Below are 20,265 nucleotides of genomic sequence, written 5' to 3'. Positions count from 1 at the left end.
TGTGTGCAAAAACGACACCAGTCCAGTAAAAAAATTAGGAACAAAACTACAATATAACTCTGAATTTTTATGTCATCCATTTCATCCATCTTTCAACTATATAGTTAGTTTTCTTTGCTCTTCTGTAAAATTAGGAATATGTAACTCGTGTTGTTTTTGAAATGACTGATTCAATTAATAAATCGATGGTACATTATGTTGATATTAATTATTGGTAATTTGTAAGAATATTTAACACTTACTTTATACTATTCTGCCATTAATTTATTAAAAAAATAACATTGGCTTTTATATTTTTAAAAATCTATAGGTAAGTACCTACACAGTTTTTCTTATTTGTTATATATTTCTTTGCATAGATTTACTTTAGAGATGTAATAATATCTAAAAAACGCAATATTGATTAAATTAAAAATAAAAAAAAGTAAAGATTGGTATGGGATTCGAACCCCGATTATCCACGTCCAAAGACCAAAGACCAGTTCTCGTTGCCACCCGCTCGAACTGTCAAAACATTTAAATATTACTCGGTAGAGTAGGATAGTGACATCGTCGATACTCCCCTTGAATTAGAAAGAGACTACTTACCAAATAGGCTCATTTATCTCTGTCGCAATTGTCACCCATTTTAAGATGACAAGACACAATCTAGAGTATTATATATCTATGATAATATCTGATATTTTTATATTTATATAAATATCATTACATTATATACCTGTTTTTTGGGGTGCACAGCTCGCCTATTAATTACTATCTTGAATTTTTTAGGTAATTAACTTGGAGTGTGACTACCATTTCTATATTTTCACTACATAAACAGATTGAACAGTACATATAACTCATAAAACTCACTTGTTTCGTCTGGGTTTCCTCCGTTTCACTAGAGCTATCCGAACTATTTCTTCTATGTCCTGTAGCAGTTCGAATATTCAACGTAAAATGTTTATCTCCATCTGTAACCTGTCCTGAAGAATGTCCCTCCTCAGCTAACGCATCATAAAACTCATTATCATCCTCATCTTCATTATCGTTTGCACCAACTGGAAGAAAAAATTAAATGACATAACTTGACTTATAACAATAAATTTGGACAGATGAGTAGGTTATATTTTTGGTAACATAATGTCATTATTTCATGTATATTTACTTATATTCTAACAAAGCAGTAAGTACACTTTGAAAGGATCTAAAAAATTTAATGAATAAACATAAGTTAAGGTTATGTTAGGATGTTTACTTTTTTAAGGAGATGTAAAAATTATACAATAAAACTTACTTTTTTGTAGATTGTTGTTACGGTTCAAATGGTTTTTCATGTTATTGTTATTTTCTAATTATATAGGTATAAACATAAAGTAAAAATTGGAATTTTAAAAATCGTTGATGTGGGCAGCCGATTTCAAAGTGAGTAGACGCAGTTTCTTAATATCAATATAATTATTTCCTATTGATATTGATGTCATATGTCCAATATACAGGATTTGATTTCACCTAGTTTCGATTTATTTAAATATTGAATTTGTAAACTATAATTGTTATCACTTGCATGGGTTAAATAAAATCCATACTGAATTTTTATATGCTATTCATCACAATAATCAAGGTCAATTAATGTACCATATTGTGACCCCACGGCAGGACAATGATAGTAATTGTTTATCAATTAAATTACAGTCCATCTTTTGAGAACATAGGTTAGAATAATACATCATTTTTTGTGTCAAATCAAAGTTGACCTAGCTAGGTAGGGGAATAGATTTGGACAAGGACACATCAACAAGATACAAAATACAAACAAACAAAAGAACCAGACAGAAAATTCGTGCCGTGATTCGTGGCATTGACATATGACGTCACATCAGTTTAATGATTAAAATAAATTGTCAAAATTGGTAGTGGCTACTGTTACATACGCCGTGAATTTTAATGAAGTATAGGTATGAATAAAAAAAATAAAAGAGACTTAATAATGGTCGCATTAAGGAGACGAAAAAGTGAGGGAGCAGTTCCCGATGGAGCGGAAACAGTTGTGTTTCGTCTTGTGAACGCACCGCTCCCTAAATTCGTGACAGAAAATAGGACATGTACTGCAGCAAAAGATAGCTCGACTTATTGTAAAAATATATTTTCTATAATAAATTTTCTGGGGATTATATTTTCATGAATGCGGACCACGTGCCCTGTCCACCGTAATCGCGAAATAGGCTTTAATTGCCAGCATAAGCCTTCTATATATTTCAGATTCTTCTTTATCGTTTGCGACCGACTTTGTTATCGATAATTTGCTATCTGTACACTAAACAGATACGAAGCGAATACTTTCGATAACAAAGCGAAGGGTCAAAAATCGATGTCCTGGTCCATTCCTAAGTATGTGAATCTATTCACATGTTCTATATCGTCTATAGTGTTGTTGTTGCGCCGGTCTATTTGATCTGGTTTGTATGAGTAGTTTTGTGGTATAGGGAGTTAACGGAGAATGGCGCAGAAGAACAAACCAGGAGCTAATGAATATGTATGAGGGATTCAAAATAACACAGAAGATAGGAACACAGAAAGATGGTTGGGACATGTTTTATGAATGCCAAAATAAAGAAACGTCCTAAGAATTTTGCAAGCAGGAGAACAAAGTAAGAAAAGAAAAGGGAGACCACGAAGGAAATGGTTTTGATGCCGTCCGGACTGACATAGAAGAAATGGAAACAACGGACTGGAGAGAACAAGTGAATCACCAGACAAAGTGGAAGAATCTAGTCAAGATTATCAAAGCCAAGAGCCTCTAAGGACTAGAGATTTAAAATTTCCGGAAAAATTGGGTGCCGGAAAAAAACCTGTTTTTTTTTCGGAGAAACAGGAAAAATTCGGAAAAATTGACATTTGCTATACACACGATAACAGTGTTTTAGTTACTGAATTTATCATTAATATGAATCAAACAGAAGTACTGGCAAGGTACGGCTCTGTAGGATTAGTTCTCGGTAAATAAAATACCCCTCGATTTTCGGCGATTCCGGGTAAACTATGGTTAATTTCGGAGATTCTTCAAGAATGGCACGTTTTGTTAATTTTATTGACACGTTTTGTTAAAATTATTTTAAAGCACGCATTTTAGTATGTAGTTTATTTAGCCTTATCCGCAGTCAATGCGTGAACAAAGTGAAACTTTTCTGTAAAATAATTGAGTGTCTTTGTTTTGAAAATTGTTAGTTTTTGACCAAAGTGTTTGTTCTGGTTTCTGGTAAGTAAATATTTTATAAATATGGAATAGCTTTTAGTGTTTTGAAGGTGTGATTTCAGTTTCCATGCATATTTTTATTACTATTACTAATTTTGAAGATTTAAATTATCTATGTATAACATACTGTATACTCATTCAATTACAATAGTATGGGCAGATTATCGGAGAATAGGCCATTTTTGGGAAAAGTTATTTTTGAAATTTTATTGGTGGAATCGAATCTTATGATTCTATTTATTTATTTATTTATTTATTTACGGGCCTTACCCATTATTACAGAATAATTTAAGAGCTAAAATATACATTAAACCTCAAAATAAATTATAAAAATATGTAAATATACTTAATTACAATCACAAAATGGTAACATTACACAGACATTATCACAGGTAATAAATTGACAAATATTATTTGGACACTTAACACTAAATCACCTAGCTACCCATAAATATACTTATAAATTTATAAATTAGTGTTCTTCCCCAAGCGTTAAATCCTTAATAAAGCACACAAAGCGACTTTGACTTATACTGAAATCAATGTTCGGAGATAAGTAGTTATTGGCTGTCCTTACAGACCTTGAACTAAAACTATTAAACTTTACATTAGTTCTACATAAAGGTTGTTGAAACATGAGGTGAAATCTAGTATTCCTTGACGGCACTGCCAAACCAATACAGTACAGTAGATCTGGGCAATCAGCAATACCATTAAAAACTTTGTATAAATTCTGTAAGTCCCTACATTGCCTGCGAATCTGGAGAGGAGGGAGAGAAAATCTCGTGTGAAGTGGATCATAGTTGTAATGGTAGTTGTCACACCAGCCTTAAAGGCCAAATACCGCAAAAATCTTCTTTGCACTTGTTCTAATTTGTGTACATGGCATGTATAGAGGGGATTCCAGACTGAAGAAGCATACTCCAATAGGGGTCTGACCAATGAACAATACAATAGGCGGATTGCCGAGAGATTTGTGAAATCTCTTGTAGATCTCTTGACAAAGCCAACCATTTTAAGGGCTCTAGAAACAATCTCTCCGATATGAAATCTGAAGGATAGAGCATTGTCAAATAAGACTCCAAGATCCTTAGTAGCTGACATATTGATCAAGATGGTGTTAGAAATTTCATAGGGAAAAGCCAAGGGGATACGCCTTTTAGAGAAATACATAGTGAGGCATTTTTTTGGGTTTAAATCCATGCAATTTCTTTCACACCAGTCCACAAATCTGGACAAATCTGACTGCAAGTTGATACAATCAGTGGTAGAAGAGACAGTTTTGAAGCATTTTAGGTCATCAACAAAACATAGAAATTCGGAATATTGAAAGCAACTCTGGATGTCATTTATAAAGATGTTAAATAACAAGGGTCCCAAATGAGACCCTTGAGGCACACCAGAAGGTACTTTTATCTCCTTAGATTTAAAGCCTTTGACCTTTACTATTTAAGATCTATCAGACAAATAGCTGCCGATCCAGCTCAACAAACTACCACCCAAACCTGCTGTCCTCAGCTTATTCTATATATTATTCTATATATTAATAATATGCAAAGTCCGCAGATAGTGTGCTACTTTTTTTATAAACAAAATGACGCCCGAAAATCGTGTTTTTTTCAATGTTTGCTCTATAACTCCAAAGATTTTAACTTTACACCAAAAACACCCAAATAAAAATTCACCGTAATTAAATTCTGCATAGAGAAATGTTTTGCCTGATTTAGTTCGACGAAAATTTTCCTCAGAAAATGCGGGGTTTTCCAACAAAAACTGTAATTTTTAACTAAAATTTTAAATTAATAATTATTTATCAAATTAGATGCCTTAAGCAAAAATTTCCATTAGATTTACCATTCTTAACTTAAGAAACACTAATAATTGTAAACGTAATTGTAATACTCATGTAGAGTAAATATTTCTCTTCGGGCCATTGTAAATTTCAACAAATGTGTTTATGGTCTGTTTTTTTTAGACTGATTGCACAATAAACAAACAATAGAAAAAATTATCAACAATTAAATAGCTTCGTGATGTAAAAGCTCATTTGGTATAGATTATATTTCCAGAATATTGCAGAAACAATCTTGTTGTTTTTTCCGTCCAGGATGATGAAGCGGAGATCGAGTCTGAATCAGATGTTTGGTCTGATAATTCAGATTCCGACTAATATGAAACTATACGACTGAGCGCTTTGATTAAATAATGTAGTTACCCTTTGTAGTTTCGGTTTTTATACTTTCCATTATTAGATAAAAATTATAATTTTTGACCCTCCTATAGGTATACATATATATGTACTTATGTATATGTTAGAGATATTACTAAATATTTTTAAAGATATTCCTCCATTTATTTTTACAAAATATATTTAAAAAACTTTAAAATTTGTATTTTTTCACGTTTCAAATCTCCATTAAAAACTATTCAAATTTTCGCATTTTTTCCAATTTTTCCAATGGTCTGGAAAAAAACCTGTTTTTTCCCAATTTTTCCCGTTTTTTTTTTTCGATATGTTAAATCTCTACTAAGGACTAAGGACTCTAAAAGACATTTTCAACAAGGTGGAAGGAGCAACAAGTGAAGTAGGGCTGAAGATTCATGAAGAGAAGACGAAATATATGTGTAAAAATAGAACGACACGAAGAGAGAGGATAGGACAAAATGTGACGGTCAACACCTTCAATTTCGAAAGAGTACGTTTTAAGAATCTGGGGGCCGTAATCGCAGCTGACAACGATGTTACTGAAGAAATAAAAGACAGAATCCAATCGGCAAATCGCTGTCTATTCGCACTGTATAAGCTTATAAAATCAAAAAATCTTACAAGAAGTTCAAATATCAAAATCTATAAATCCAACGTCAGACCTGTACTAACATATGGTTGCGAAACGTGGACCATGACCAAATCAAACGAAGAAAATATCAGACGTTTTGAACGAAAAATACTTAGAACAATTTTCGGACCTCACCACGACATCATCACAAACCAGTATAGGATCAGAACCAATATCGAATTTAAAGCACTTTACAATGACGCCCATATTGTCCAAGAAATTAAATCACAGCGACTAAGATGGGCAGGCTACGTACACAGACTTCATAACGAGAGACTTGTAAGACTGGTATGGGAGGAGATTCCTACAGTCAAAAGACCAGTTGGACGTCCCAGAAAGCGATGGAGAGATAACATCCAAGCAGATTTCCTGAAAATAAACATTCCATTTGACCCTAGGTTGATGGAAGACCGAACAAATTGGAAAAAAAGTTGTACAGTCAGCTGAGACTCGCCCAGGGTTGTAGCGCTACGTGATGATAAAGGGTCTCTAAGGCTGTTATGGTTCATAATATGCATAAAAATCCACAAGGAAAAAGTTTTCCTGTAGTTGGCTGTATACCATAAAATACAAAAAACAATAAAATCCTTTATAAAAGGTATATAGGGTAAATGCACCAGTTGTTGGCCATGTGCTAGTTATTGGCCTACTAATATGTTTTGATTAGTACTTTTTTAAGTTTGGCAACATGTCTCCTAGAGTATCATACATCTAGTTTCAAGGTAACCATTACATTTTAGTCAGTATTCAATGTTGAACGAGACACTGTTCTGTGCCGCTAGTTTGCAACCTAAATTTTGTTATTTACCTAGAGAAACTTGTGTTGGTCGGTAAGTACTACTATTGGGACCGTGCAAGTTCGGCAAAGCGACCTCTATTTCTACGCTCTGTACTTTTATTCGCGCTTTTAATTATATTGGCCAATTATATTAGTCCTGGTTGCTGGATAATTGTCAAGACCATAGTCCAAAAAAATAATAAGAAGAAAAAATAAGATGCAGGTTATGTTTAGCAAACGTAAACAATTGTATGTAGTAAATAAAATCAGTTATTAAAATGCAGTACTGCAAGCAAAATACAATTAATTAAATTTACCTTTATATAATAATTGCATATCATATCAATATTGTGGAGCAATATATAATTTTTCTGCGTCAATGACAGAAGGTATGAAATATACGTCAATTTGACAATTTCAATTGACAATATGAATTATTTAAGATAGTTGCAATATTTCTCCGCGACTCGCGCACGGTCGTTTCTCGTTTCCCTTTCCAAGTACTTGCACACCGCGATTCACCTTCTACTTTATATTTTGTTTTTGTGAGAATATAGTGTATGTCCTGATCCAAATTGCATAACGAATATAAGGTTATTTATTCAAATAACGTAAATTTTAAGGTGGCCAACTACTAATGCATGAAATTATCAATGTATCAGTTATTGGCCTAGATGGCCAATAACTGAAACATTATATTTTGTAAGAATCTAGTGATTGGCATATGTTAATAACTAGTGTTTTATGTATGGACAATAACTAATTGTTATAAATTGTTTTAGAAAATATGCCAAAACGATCTAAAACTGAAAACATTTATAAAAAAAAGTATTCCGAAGACGATGTTAAAAAAGCGTTAGGGTTAATTAAAAATGGTATGAGTGAGCGAGAAGCCTCAAGAATTTTTAATATTCCCAGAGCCATCATAAGTCGCCGGAAAAGTGAAAAATTTCATAACAAGATAACGCATGGACCAGATCCATTTCTTTCGAAGGATGAAGAGGAACAACTGAAACGCTGGATTTTTTATTGTCAAAATATAGGATTTCCTGTTCGTGTTGACGACATTAAGGACTCCGTTAAATCATTTTTAAAGAGCAACCCTAGAGTTAATCCATTTGTTGAAAATAGACCAGGTAGAACAGGGCTATCAGCATTTCTAAAGCGCAATCCCAACATTTCGCTAAGAACTTAAGAGGGAGTGACATCAGTAAGTTCAAACATTTACCAAAGAGATATTACCAAATGGTTTGACAACATAAAATCTTATCTAGATAAAAAAGAAATTTCAGACGTTCTTCAAGACCCAAAAAAATCTTTAATGATGACGAGACATGTTTTTATTTATGTCCCAAAAATAGAAAGGTTTTGTCTGTGAAGGGTTCCAAAAACGTCTATGAAATTAAACATAACCCAAAGGTTAACTTAACAGTTAGGTTCACATTTTCTGCAATAGGCAATATTTTACCTCCTATGATAATTTATCCCATAAAAGATTGCCAAATGATATATTCAAAGTGCTGTGCCGAATTCGTGGGGTATTGGTTTAATAGAAAATGGTTGGATGGACAACAAAAACTTTTATGGATATACATATTGGAAATATATTTAACCCTTATTTAGATCGAAATAATAATACAAGACGGTGATACTTTTTGTTGATGGGCATAAAATCCATTTAACTGTACAGACAAGTCAACTTTGAACACATTTGAAAATTATTTTAGTAGCTTTATATCCTAATGCCACGAGATTAATGCAACATGCGGATGTGGCTGCATTTAAGCCTCTAAAAACTTTTTGGAACAAAGCTGTGCTTCAGTTTAGGAGACAACCCCCAAAAAGTGTTAGCGAAAGTACAGTTTGCCCCTGTTTTAAAATCTGCTACAGATAGGTTAAATCCAGATTTGATCAGAAGTGGGTTTAGGGCATGGGCATGCGGTATATTTCCTTGGAATTCTTCTGCTCTTGACTGTTCAAAATGTCTTGGGAAAGAATTAGAAACTGAAGATAATCTGGATGAGCACAATGATTTACCAACATTTATTTATCCAAATACAACAATTTCTTATAATCAATTCTGTGAAATAGTTGGCTATGACAAAATTAAGCAGCTATGTCGAAATAATTGTAAAACTCAATCTGATGATTACCAAATATTGAAACAAATATTTTCAGCATTTACAGAAAAATCCTCGGTAGAAATATCTACAAAAGACGAACAAGAAAATATTTTAGACAAAGAAGTAAAATTTTTAGACACACGTGAAGTAATTTTCGATATAAATGATATACCTGTTATAATCAGCCCTATTCTGTAACTTTTAACAAATCGAATAGAAATGACCAAGTCGAATCGTAATTACCCAAAATCGGAATGTTTGATATCTATCGCGTCATTTTTGTGTTTGGATCGGTATTCTATAACTCATATCGTAATCGGAATCTCTGACTTCTATTTCACGCGGTTCTGAGGAGGTGGCAGCCGCGCAGTAACCAGCGAAATTGTGTTCTGTGACCTATTTTGTTACTTGAGATATGACACCGTTGCCATTTCCTCAATGTTTTCATACTTTCTTCATACTATCCTCAAAGTTTTGAGAAGTAAATAAAATATTCGTGTAAATACTGGATGCAAAAAGCTTAAAAGAGGATAAATGGTTTTAAATTAAAGTTAATTAAAATTGATATAAAAAAGAAGATAAACTGATAAATAAAAAAGATAAGTGAAGATAAGAAGTATAAATGCTTTTAAATCAAAGATATTTAAATTGATGTTATTAATTCATTATTATTAATAAATTATTTAAAATTGATATTACTAATAATATGCAATCTTTAAGATTCGATTTCAGTTGAAATAACTGCTAAACAACTTTTCCCAAAAATGGCATCTTTTCTATAATTTGTTCAGGCTATGAGCGTTGACTGATAAATATACAAGTATACTGGTATAATATTTATTTATCAAGCTATTCTTGTGCATTATACCATTGATTGCAATTGTACAAGAAATATACGAACAAAATATGGCAACAATGTGAATGGGAAACATTCAGACGCCAAGTAGCAAATAAATAAGGTTAGGTCCAATTATTCATACTCGTACAACATGTCTAAATGAAATATATATAGTTCTCTAAACAAATAACACCACAGACTAAAAATTAAGCAGCTAAAAAAAGGTACAAATACTATAAATAATTATAAATAAGTAGTATGTAATTAATTATTTTTATATATAAAATATAAACGTCAAAACAAAACAAAATGCGCTTGCGTCAACCACAATTCCGATAATCGGAATCTCATCTCGACAGGGTAAATGCTGTCGAAGTGATTTCTATTCACATTACGATTGTAGAGATTCCGAAGTAGTTATGGAATACGGATTTGGACTATTTCTATTCGACTTGGTCACTTCTATTCGATTTTACTGACTTCTATCATCGAAATGAGTTACAGAATAGGTATGAATAGATGATACTGAAATTGTAAACATTCCTGAAATCGAGAACGAAACCTTGATAGTACCCGAGAATAAAATTTTCAACATGCAAGGAATAGAAGAATATACAAATCAAGTGTGTGTTATCAAGGTGTACTAAATATTACAGAGTGTAAGGAAGGCATTAGATGCCAAATGTCTCTTAGAACATATCATGTAATTGCATATCAAGATTCTATGGCACACACAGATCAAGTATATGGTATATGTTTGCGAATCTTGACAGAATAAAAAATAAAACTGGTATTATCCCGATTTATTTTTTAAAAAATAAAAGTTTACTGTGAGATATTTTTTTTTTGTGTGCCCACACTCATCACAAAATCCTTGCTTACCCAAACACCTACCTATCTACCTATTTTAACTTACGAATTATTTGGTAAAATATCACTTTAAAAAATGATGACCAATCACTAACACATATGGTGTCAATAACTGGAACAGGGTGGCCAATATCTGGTTCATTTGCACATTTACAAAAGAACACATATAAAATATTTTCAGACATGAAAGATTAACATAATAAAATTTTGCAATATGTAGAAATAATAATAAAATTCCATGATGTTAAAAATAGTTATAATAGGCCACAGTGACAAAACATTTCATAGATATATCGACGTGCTCTCCTTAAGAGGTCAATAACTGGTGCTTTTACCCTATTTAAAATCCCTAAAAAGGGCTACATCACAGAACTAGTTTTCGATTGGTTGACCAATCAAAAACTAGTTCGAAACCAAACGAAAACTAGTTCTGTGATGTAGCCTTTTTTAGGGATGTTAAATATATACCTTTTATAAAGGATTTTTTTAATAATATGCATGTTCTTTAATAAATTTAATCAAATAAAAAATTGTTACTTACTTGCTGAAAGATGCGAATGTGCATTAGCTGCCCGTTCTAATTTAGAATGTTGTTGAGCAAGAGTTTCGACCATCTCTTGCAAGCGACCTCTTTGTTCCTTTTCGTGTTGCAGGGCTCTTACTAGCTTATGACCATGGTTTTGAGCGAACTTTAAATAATCATTACATGACTGGAAAAAAAGTACAAAACATTATTAGAGTAGAATATAAATAATTTAAATTGTCCTGAATTAAATTGAACCGTATCAGATACAAATGTCATAAAACTATACAATCTTAATACTTAATGAAAAACTATTTCGAGGGTGTGCCAAGAGAGCAAAGACAAACAAACACAGTCCGTGCAATAGCGGATTTCTACATAACAGAACTATAGAACAGAACTATACATGTTTTATGGAACTATAGAAGTTGATTTTGACTTCCAATAGAAGCCTCATCCACTGCTCGTTTCAGTTTGTCGATGAAAAGGTCTGCTTGAGCCTGATGGTGTACTAGAACTAGAGTATCAGGCTGGTGTCTGTGTGCCACCGCCATCTTGCATACTTTTATGACATTGCTGCATGTCCTAGTCTGCTCATTAAACCTTCTTGGTGTTTTAGCAACCGTTTGTTGCGGAGGTATTGATATATTCTCCCGAGGGCTTTTCTACCCTAGGATTTTGCCGGTAATGGCTTTGGTTTTATGAGGACTTGCTGTGGTCCAAGATCCAGGTACAGATTTATTTCTTGTTCAAGTTTCTTTTCGGCTTTTTTCGTACATAATAATTATGCCTCTGTGGCTATTTCTATGGTATCTGAGGGTAAAACAGATGTAGTTTTCCCTGGATATTGATTAGGTAGTGGAAACTACAGCAGTAGTTTCAAACGTTTGAAAACGACGAGGATCTTCTGGAAACACTCACACTAATTCATGGCATGCGCCATTTAGGAAATTTACAATATTTATACGAAATTAACCCATGACGACCTGTCTGCAATTTATGTTGAAACAGCTGATCTTTTCTTCTTCATGTACCATGTCCTTTCAGAACGTTGGTTACCATCATAGCTATCTTAATTTTATTCACTGCCACCCTAAATAGCATGCTTGTATCAACACCATACCAATCTCGCAAGTTCTTCAACCATGAGGTTCTTCTTCGTTCTGGACTGCGTTTGCCTGCTATTTTTCCTTGCATGATATTTTGTAGCAACCTATATTTGGGACCTCTCATTACATGTCCGAAGTACTCCAGCTTTCTCTGCTTGATGCTTTTTATGATCTCATTTCGAAAGCCTCAAGGCGATTTAGATCGATTTTATTCACAGTCCAGGACTCGACACCGTAAAGTAAGACCGAGAACACGTAGCAGCGAAGTAGGCGGATCCTCAATGCCAATTTTAGGTCTCTGTTACATAACACCTTGGACATCCTTTTAAAAGCGGCTCTAGCCTGCTCTATCCTAGATCTAATTTCGACGTGACTTTCTGCGTAACAATTTAATTGCTGTCTAAGGTAAACGATTTTATCAACTTAGTCAAGTTTGGTATTATTTACATATATAGACGGTTTTATATGCTGTTGTTTACTTATTACGAGTATTTTGGTTTTCCGTATGTTCAGAGCCAGACCTGCCTCCCTACAACTCTCAACGACACTATCAAGTAGTGTTTGTAGATCTTCTTGAGTAGAAGCTAGGAGTACTGTATCGTCCGCATATCGTAAATTATTGATGACTTCACCGTTCACAAGTATTCCTTCTTGTTTTTCAGAAAGTGCTTTTCTGACAATCCTTTCGGAGTAAACGTTGAAAAGCAGGGGTGACAAGAGGCATCCCTGCCTTACTCCTCTTTTAATATTAAGAGCCTGTGATTCCACACCATCTAGTAAAACTGATGTTGTTTTATTCCAATATAAATTTGCAATTATTCGAACATCTCTGCCGTCCAAGCCAATGTTTTTTAGAGTTTCGATCAATATAGAGTGCTTAACACGATCAAATGCCTTTTGGAAGTCAATAAAACAACAGTATATGTCTACAGATATATCTCGACATCTTTGAGCAAGTACGTTCATTCCAAACAGTGCCTCTCTCGTTCCAAACCAGTTACGGAAACCAAACTATGTGTCATCCAGGTATTCCTAGCATTTTTTGTAGACACGACTATGTATTACCTTCAGAAAAATCAAATTATTACCTTCAGAAAAAAAAAACAGCTGATCGGCTGGGCTATTGGATTTAAATACTGCTGATGTACGTCTATTACGTGGTTATTGCACCGTAATTGATGTCTACCATTTTGTTAGCTCTTAGGTGTGGTGTAAATGACGTGGGTTCGATTCCCACCCTCACCCCATTACAAACAAAAAACCGAAAGGTTTTATCAAGACCGTGTTTCAACAGATCAACACAGATATTTGCAACCATAAAAATAATAATACCTCGTAACGCATTCACACTTTGCATTCTTTACTCATAACATTCTGTTTTAATGATCATGAACAGTGAAATAAAATACGTGAAGTACATTTAATAATCATATTGAAATTCAGTTTAGTCATTTCGATTTTTAGGTTTATACAAGACTAATTAAGCAAAAATACTTACGTTAACCATCGCATTAGAAGCAATCCTGAACAACGTAGCTCTTTCACAAACTTCTTTATTTTTCCCTTGTAACAATTCATGGTCAGAATTGGTCTCCATCTCACCTAAAGACTTTGCTAAATGCTTCCAATGCTTAGCTAATACATCACCACACGTTTGTAAATCATTCAATTGTGATTCTAATTTTCTAACTACCCCAGACCAGTCTTCAAAATCACCAGATTCATCGATTTCTTCGTCTTCCTCAGATTCCATACTTCTACTACAAAAAAAAAGATAAAAGTTACATCAAAATGGTTTTAATTTTTAGTTTCATGAAACTTAGTTCCAATATATCAATGCAAATAAAGTTTAAGTTTAACCAGGACAAATTATATTCATAAAAAATACGACACTGTGCGTCAGAGAAAACGGGCACCCCACAAAATGGGTCATTTTTGATGTTTCGAATTTCCTAAGCCTGTTGTCTGATTTAAGTGATTTTTTTAATATGTTATAGCATTATTCTTTAACAATATCGCTGTAATAATATTGTTGCTAAACAGGTAAATTTTCATTGTATACCGCGTCGACCAATCAAACTGTTTTTTTCTCAAAGTTCGCAACACCCTGTGGAATATTTTATCATCTATAAAATACTGAAATTAAAACCTAACTATAGCCTCAGGTTTTCTTTACATTCTGTTTTTTTATTCATTCGCTTATGTTGGATAATAAAAAAGTTAGGTTCTTTAACAACTAGCCATGTTCTTCATCAATACAGCATGTTTCTTAATAAGTGCGACAAATTTTAAGGGGTAATTCTGCATGAAAAATAATGACCGTTTGCTTTATAAACATTTGTCCGCAAATGCTTCGTTTCCGAGATACGGGATGTTGAATTTTTTCTTATAAACTGACGATTTATTTATTGCACTAAAACCGATTGAGATATGCAAATGAAATTTGGTGGGTTTTAAGAGGTAGTTATTGCGCATTTTTTAACATGCAATTAAGAATTTTATATTCTCCATTGGCGCCCATACAGGTCATCATACGGGTCATATTATCCGTATGCACGCCAATGGTGAATATAAAATTCTTAATTGTATGTCAAAAAATTGGCAATAACTACTTCTTAAAATCTATCAAATTTCATTTGCACATCTTAACCTGTTTTAGAGCAATACATAAATCGTTAGTTTGTAAGAAAAAATTCAACATCCCGTATCACTCTTATTTAGAAACACCTTGTATTGATGAAGAACAAGGCTACTTGTTACAGTATCTAACTTTTTTATTATCCAACATAAGCGAATGATTAAAAAAAGAATGTGTGTGTACTTTGTACGCACGTAAGAAGTTATACTTCTATTATATGATTATAAACGAAATTAATATACTTTTTATTTATATTTTATTTAAATATTAAATTAATTTATACTTACTACTTCTCAAATATTTTTATTAAAACAGTGCCAAAAAACACATTAAAAATGCCACAAATGATTTCTGAACATTAATTGTCGGAAAAAGTTTTAACTAAATACGTATTTTCTGAAAATAAAATTATATAATAAATATACTTACAATCATAAAATGTATAAAAAAAAAATAAAAAAATAAAAGTTTCTATTGGGATTCGAACCAACTTACCACGCGGCTGGTATTTGCGTTGTATTGGGATTCACCCGCATTAAAATTTCGCCACAGAGACAGCTTGTCATTATGTGCGAAGATCGTCTAACTAAACAGATTAACCTTTTGACATTTTTAACTTATGTAAATCAAATTATTTTGATTTTGAATTGAAATGATTTAGAATTGAAAAAATACAACAAAACATAGAGTAAGAAGACAATATATTAGGTGAATATTGATAGAAATTTTGATGGTAATCAAATTATGTAAATAAAAGTATTACATACTACTTATGTATTTTGGTAGGTTCAAGGTAGGTATCGGAGCCCGTATAACGACTAATAAATTTCGCAATCACTTGCGTCGTGCAAAGTGGCTATGTTCAAATATCATAACAAAATTTGATCAACTATTTATAAAACACTTACCAGTGAAAGATTCTTTAGCTTTGAATAAGCGAGATCTGCGGCACTCATACTAGGCACAGTTTGATGAGCTTTCACATTGGCATGCAACAATCATCTCTTCTATGTAAATAAGTCCAAAAATATAATATGAAAACTATTTAAAAAGGCAGTATAACCATTAACTAACTTTTTGTTTGTTGTTTCTCTTCCTACAAATTTTAAAACGCAACAAGCATACATTATAACCAAACCATGCACAGTCCCACAGCTGTGCCACAGCTGCCATATTGAATAATTTTTGTCATGTCATTTGAACATCCAATCAGAACAAAGTTATAATGCGCATGCGCCCGGTCGCTAGGTTTTCCCATATAAAATTTCACCGTCATTACGCCCGTAAAGAAGTATAACTTCAAAAACAGAATGTTAAGAAAACCAGAGGCTATAGTTGAGTTTTAATTTCAGTATTTTATAAATGCTAGAATATTTCACAGGGTGTGGTGAACTTTAAGAACAAAAAACAGTTTGATTGGTACAGCCGGTATACAATGACAATTTACCTGTCTAGCAACAATATTATTACAGCGATATTGTTAAATAATAAGGCTATAACATATTAAAAAAATCAGTTAAATCGGACAACAGGTTTAGGAAATTCAAGACATCGAAAATGACCCATTTTGTGGGGGGGCCGTCTTCGCTGACGCGCATTGTACATGGATATACTTGAGTGATGGTCTTGACATGATGTGATGGTGTGCACAATCTTTAAAATATTGCAAAGTCTATACGATACTTTGTCAGTTTGACATAAATTACTCTAAGTTGGATTGACAACCTAAAGTCAAAATGCCAACTTAACATTGGTCGCTTCCTTACTATGATTCTAGTGATTTCTTTCGATATTTCAAGATCTTCTTCTGGCTAATTGGCTCTGCCAAAGCCACTTTTTTTGAAGTTCCTCCATATTTTCTCCACTGTTTCTTCATTTTAGGATGCTGCTGTCCGGTCAGTCTTTTTGTGGATTTGATTCTTATTTTTTCTTGTTTAAGAGCTTCGACATTGTATTTTCTTCTTCTTTTTACCTCACGGTTATTGTCTCTGGTTTTTGGCCCTGACTAGCATATGATCTGAGCCCACATCTGCTCTTCGTAGGTTCCTAACATCTTGTAGCCAACTTTTCCATTTTGACTGGGTTAGTTCATGGTTGATTTGATTTCTGTATCTTCCTCCTGAAGCCTCCACGTTTCCTTGGGTATCTTTTTGTGCTTAAACATATTTTCGCCTATTATAATATCATTTTGTTTACAAAACTGAAACTTTTGTTATTGAAAAATAATAAAGTTTGATTCCTATACTCGAAAATACAGAGCAAAAAGAAGAGGGTCAGTTTACTTTCATATCCAATGGAGCAAGGGAATATAATTTCGAGAGAGTGGTCCATTTTACGTATCTGGGGGGTTATTATAGATAAGAAAGATCAAGAAAAATGGGAACTGAAGGCCAGATTAGCAAAGAGAAATAAAAAAAAAGGGAAGCCTAAGACCACTGATGAAATACAAAAATATGTAAAATTAGAAAATCTACGGTTTCGTTTTGATTTAAATCTGTCACCTGCCGTCCCCCGATAGTACTATTTCTAGGTCTACCTGTTGTCAAAGAGGCTCTGCAGAAGACAAATTTACACCAAAACGTCCGTAGTTCTCGGTACAAAAATAAAACTATTTATACCGTAGTATGGTTAGAACGCCCTCTAACGGGGAATAAGTGAAATGAATGTTGACTCGATCCAAGTTCTCTGTTTAACCCAGATAAGACAATATCAAAAGGCACCGCTAGGAAAACATTCCAATATGCGGTTCGGAGAACATGTATGAAACGAGACCTTTGCACTCTAAAATAGAGTATGGCATTGGGCAAAATCTACGAGAGCGTTCTAACCATACTAGGTATAAATAGTTTTATTTTTGTACCGAGAACTACGGGCGTTATTTGTCTTCTGCAGAGCCTCCTTGACAACAGGTAGACCTAGAAATAGTACTATCGGGGGATGGCAGGAGATAGATTTAAATCAAAACGAAACCGTAGATTTTCTAATTTTACTAATGCCATACACTGTATTAGAGTACAAAGACTCATTTCATACAGGTTCTCTGAACCGCATATTGGAATGTTTTCCCAGCGGTGCCTTTTGATATTGTCATATCTGGGTTAAACAGAGAACTTGAATCGAGTCGAAATTCATTTCATAAAAATATGTATCGAGAAAAACAAAGCTAAGGATATATAAAACGGTAATAAGGCCCAAAGTGACATATTGTAGCAAAGTATTGATGACAATGAAAAATTGATGAAAAACAATGTCGCTTCATAAAAGCACAGAAAGTGAGATGGATGGGACAGGTGATGAAAATGGAAAGGAAGAGGATATCAAAAGATGACTCCCTAAAACGGGATCCAATCACCAAAAGAAAGAAAGGAAGATCCAGGCAAAGATGGTTTGACAGCGTACAGGGAGATCTCAGATACGAGGGAATTATTGATTGGGGAGAAAGAGCAACAAACTGGGATGAGTGGAGGAGAATAGTAAGTCAATTTAGTGGGCCATGATTGGACAAGAAGGCATGATTGATACAAGTTTTATGATATACAGGGTGTAACAAAAATACAGGTCATAAATTAAATTATATATTCTGGGACCAAAAATAGTTCGAATGAACCTAACTTACCTTAGTACAAATATGCACATAAAAAAAGTTATAGCCCTTTGAAGTTACAAAATGAAAATCGATTTTTTCGAATATTACGAAAACTATTAGAGACTTTTTATTGAAAATGGATATGTGGCATTCTTATGGCAGGAGCATCTTAAAGAAAAATTATAGTGAAATTTGTGCACCCAATAAAAATTTTATGGGGGTTTTGTTCCCTTAAACCCCCCCAAACTTTTGTGTACGTCTCAATTATATTATTATTGTGGTACCATTAGTTAAATTTAATATTTTTAAATTTTTTTGGCTCTTAGTATTTTTTCGATAAGGCAGTTTTTATCGAGTTGAGGCTTATTTTTTAATATGTTTACATAAAAATTTTATGGGGGTTTTGTTCTTTTAAACCCCCCAAATGTTTGTGTACGTTCCAATTAAAATATTGCTGCAGTACCATTAGTTAAACACAGTGTTTTTAAAACTTTTTTGCCCCTTTGTATTTTTTCGAGAAGGCACCTTTTATCGAGATATGGCTTCTTTTTTAATACGGTTCAAAACATACGTAAAAATGTAAATCATATATAAATTTTCATATTATTACCAAGTCTCCATAACCGTACTTAACCATATACAAATATGTGGTGGATTTGACAAATATTTAAAATATCTCGATAAAAATTGACTTTTCGAAAAAGTTCTAAGAGACAAAAAAATTTTAAAAATATTGTGTTTAAGTAATGGTACTACTGGTGCCACAATAATAATTTAATTGGAACGTACACAAAAGTTTGGGGGGTTTAAAGGAACTAAACCCCCATAAAATTTTTATAGGGTGTCCAAATTGCACTATAATTTTTTTCTTAAGATGCTACTGTCATAAGAATGCCACATGTCCATTTTTAATAAAAAACCTTTGATAGTTTTCGATATATTGGAAAAAATCGATTTTCATTTTGTAACTTCAAAGGGTTGTAACTTTTTTTATATGCACATTTGTACTAAGGTAAGTTAGGTTCAATCAAACTATTTTTGGTCCCAGAATATGTGATTAAATTTATGACCTGTATTTTCGTTACACCCTGTATAAGTATTATATTATTGTATTACAATTGTATTTTTAGCTCTAGGTCTTCAACTATGGTTAAAAAGAAGAAGCAGAGGAAGGCCACAAATGGATGGGATGGGCTTAGTTGGCTTTCATCTTTCTCTTTGTGAAGACAGAGAAATCGACTCAACCACCCACATGCTCGTGGTATAGTCATATGATGCTTTGAGGTATATTTCTAAATTTCATCCATCGCCAGGATTTAATATTCAACACGTCACTGTAAGACTTTAGGTCGAAATTTTAAGGGTTTTAACCCATGTATTTTTGGTGGCTTAGCATGTAGAGCTTGCTTAGAACACTGATGATGCTCTCTTTAGAGCGAAAACGTTTTTTTAATGTAGCCCTTTATTGGGGTTTTAATAAATATACCTTTTACGATTTAAGATTTTTTTCTTCAATTTTTGTAAAGAAGAAGGATTTCAAAGCCTGTTGAGCTTTGTAAATAATAATAACAACCGCTTGCATCTACATTATAAAACTACGTATAACCGGAAGGCATAAATACCTGATAAAGATACACTTTTCGTTTTTATAATCATGTATAATTAAAGCAATAATGTTTATATTTATCGCTATTTTATCAAGATTTATATTTGAAGTAATACTGA

The 20,265-nt window shown here is 33.0% G+C and overlaps 1 protein-coding gene across 2 annotated transcripts in view; it reads right to left on the bottom strand.

The window, feature by feature from the left end:
• LOC114330832 (oxysterol-binding protein 1) overlaps window positions 1-20,265 on the bottom strand; it is a 93,898-nt gene that overhangs the window by 24,136 nt on the left and 49,497 nt on the right. For both annotated transcript variants that reach the window (XM_028280248.2, XM_028280247.2), the window contains 3 exons: window positions 13,815-14,076; window positions 11,226-11,394; window positions 856-1,043 (listed from right to left, as the gene is read on the bottom strand). In XM_028280248.2, coding sequence (XP_028136049.1) covers window positions 856-1,043; window positions 11,226-11,394; window positions 13,815-14,076 — 619 coding nt within the window. The remainder of the gene's footprint in view (window positions 1-855; window positions 1,044-11,225; window positions 11,395-13,814; window positions 14,077-20,265) is intronic.

Source organism: Diabrotica virgifera, chromosome 7 (genome assembly GCF_917563875.1).
Source record: "Diabrotica virgifera virgifera chromosome 7, PGI_DIABVI_V3a".
Taxonomy (NCBI): Eukaryota; Metazoa; Arthropoda; class Insecta; order Coleoptera; family Chrysomelidae; genus Diabrotica; species Diabrotica virgifera.
Note: the sequence above shows the minus strand (reverse complement) of the source record. Positions and strands in the feature narration are given on the sequence as shown.